The sequence below is a fragment of the Camellia sinensis genome, chromosome 9 (assembly GCF_055761805.1).
Source record: "Camellia sinensis isolate YWXY chromosome 9, ASM5576180v1, whole genome shotgun sequence".
In the NCBI taxonomy this organism is placed as follows: Eukaryota; Viridiplantae; Streptophyta; class Magnoliopsida; order Ericales; family Theaceae; genus Camellia; species Camellia sinensis.
In genome coordinates, this window is record NC_138969.1 from 24,797,744 (window position 1) to 24,800,360 (window position 2,617).

General features: G+C 37.5%; 1 protein-coding gene across 1 annotated transcript; it reads right to left on the reverse strand.

Annotated features, from left to right (window-relative positions):
• Positions 1–233: 233 nt before the first annotated feature.
• LOC114297406 (phospholipase A1-Igamma1, chloroplastic) lies at positions 234–2,281 on the reverse strand. Its single transcript, XM_028241826.2, has one exon. It carries the CDS (start codon positions 1,884–1,886, stop codon positions 327–329), a length of 1,560 nt encoding a protein of 519 aa, XP_028097627.2. The 5' UTR covers positions 1,887–2,281; the 3' UTR covers positions 234–326.
• Positions 2,282–2,617: the final 336 nt, after the last annotated feature.

Here is a 2,617-nt window from a genome sequence, read left to right on the forward strand (position 1 = left end):
GACGAAATTGAAAATATTAAAATTTAAAAGGATCAAAGTGACAAAAACAACATACTTGAAGGACCATTGGAGTGATTTTTTTGACTTTTGGCTTAACTGTCCCATTCTATTGTTTTATTGAATTAATAAAATAATATTTTACTTTTGACAATCCAAAAAGAAAAAGGGCATTGGAGTATTTTATCCAATTAAAAATTTTGATGCCCAAATCACAAGAAAGGCTTACAGATATATTTTATCCTAAAAATATAAAAATATTAATTAAACTTCTTTTTCAAATTCAATAAGATTCTCATACAAAAGAAAATCTTAGATTCATTATAAATTTACACACCTAACAAGGGTCCAAGTGCTTTGTAACTTTCCTCCCTCTCATCAATTGCATGGTCATGCACTTCTTCTCTGGTGGGTGAAGGCATATCTTCTGGATCCCTTTTAGGTTTAACCCACCTTCCATGATCATTGCATACTAAACCCTTGTTTTCCATTTGGTACCAACATGGAGGAATCCTAAGCTCATCCACTATCATGTCACATGCCTTGTTTACCAAGGCAACATCTCTTCTAGCATTTGAGCGAAACGCCGAGCTTGTACTCATGAATCCATCAACAAGATGAAGGTATGTCTCTAGCATATGAAACCCTAGCACATTGAACCCACCATGCTTAAGATAAGGTGAAGAACGCGCATCTAACTTCAATTCTGCTCCATCATGTGTGTATACCCAATCTAGTGTACCAGTGAAATCATCAAGCATTTGTAAACTTTCATTGAAAACAATCCCCGGCATGCGAGGGACTAGGTCTTGCTTTACAACCACTCGTAGTGTTTTAACGCCCATTTGATATATTTCGTCCCTGAAGGCTATGTTGCCAACTCTAGGTGCTCCAAATGATATGACACTAATGGGAAGGTTAGGGATAGAGGTTGCAGCCTCATAGGCATTGAGTAGAGCCAATGCACCTCCTAAGCTATGTCCAGTGATTGTGAGGCTCACTTGTTCCCCTCTTGTCTTGTGAAATTTCACTAGTCTCTTCACTTCTTTCATGACTTGCTCTGAGGCACTGGACTTGTTATACCTAGTAGCATCACTCTTAGATGTGTAAATGCTTAGAAACCCATATTCCACTTTAGCTTCCCCTTCCCCTATTGGCTCTAGCTTCCTCTGTAGATCCTCGTACCACTCAGATGGTGCCACCGTGCCACGCCATGCTACGACTATATCCCTCCTCCCTATTCGCCTTGTCTCTTCATCATCACTCACTGCCACAAACCCCATCCAATTGGAGTCCTTACTCCATGTTTGACCTAGGACTGACCGCTTCAGCCACCGTGGCACATCCATATGTGACATGGCATAAATGTACTTGCTCACCTTGTAACCGTGCTTGGTAAGCCCTAACTTGTCAAAGATTTTATCACGATTGTATCTACAACTACCACAATACTCTGAGAAAGAGTCAAAGTCAAAGGCATCATAAGTCGCTTGTGCAAATTCACCGTATTTGACAATCTCTCGTCGTAGCCAGGGGTGAAGTGGGCTCAAAAGATTGTCCCAGTCAGAAAGACCTTGTTTTTCACGCCACTTATCGGATATGTCTTCCTTCGGAGACATAGCTGGAGTGTTGTGCCTCTCCTCATGGTCAAAATGGACGTTCCGAATGGAGTTGTGAACATGTTTTTGGGTAGGTGGTTCAATATGGAGGTGGAAGAGGTTTGAGAGAGATTCAGCTAGGCGGATCGACCGGTTCGAAGTCTTGGTATTGGGTTGAGTGTCAATTGTTAGTTGATGATGGGCATGGATTTTGGAAAGTTGGTTGGTGGTGGTGCTGGGGCGTTGAGCTATCAGGATGCGGTGGTGGAAGGCGGAGGAAATTGCTTCCATGGTGGTGGTCTAAATCCCAAACAGGTCACCACTTGAAGGTGCTTGAGACTTTTGTTTGATCACTTTTAAGGTTTGAGAGAATTGAGGAGACAGATGAGTTTATATTAGTGTGAGTACTAAGTAGATGAAATTTGTCCCATCAAAAAAATAAATAAATAAAATAAAATAGATGAAATTTGAATTTTGACTTCAAATACTTGGTTTAAAGTTTCAACATAGCGTGTTTGGGTAGTCAAATTCTCGTGGGTCAAGAAACCTTCCGTGTTGAACCAGGTTGTGATTTGGCCACATCTCTTGAGAAAATTTCCCAATATGCCACTTTGATAGTTCATTAATTATTCATTTATTATGTAATTAAATATGGATGATGAATGAATGAATTATTGATAACAAAAAAAAATTAAATGTTATGTGAATTAAAATTTTGAAATAACAAATGTAATTATGTCTTACTTGTAAAGTGCATTTCAATTTATATAATGAATGAATAATTGATAATCAAAAAAGTTAAGCGCTACGTGAATTAAAATTTGAAAAGAAAAAATATAATTATGTCTTACTTGTAAAGTGCAAATAATTTTTTCTAAACCTCTAATGAGATTAGTGTAATTTACCCAAAATTTTTTATGACATGGCATTTTATGAAATTTTTTTAATTTAAATCAAGACACCCATCATTGTGATTTGTAAAAATATTACAATCATATCATTTTGTATGAGTTTTATGAACA

Excerpts from the sequence above, each read along its gene's own strand:
- LOC114297406 (XM_028241826.2), bottom strand. The coding sequence starts at position 1,886 with ATGGAAGCAATTTCCTCCGCCTTCCACCACCGCATCCTGATAGCTCAA.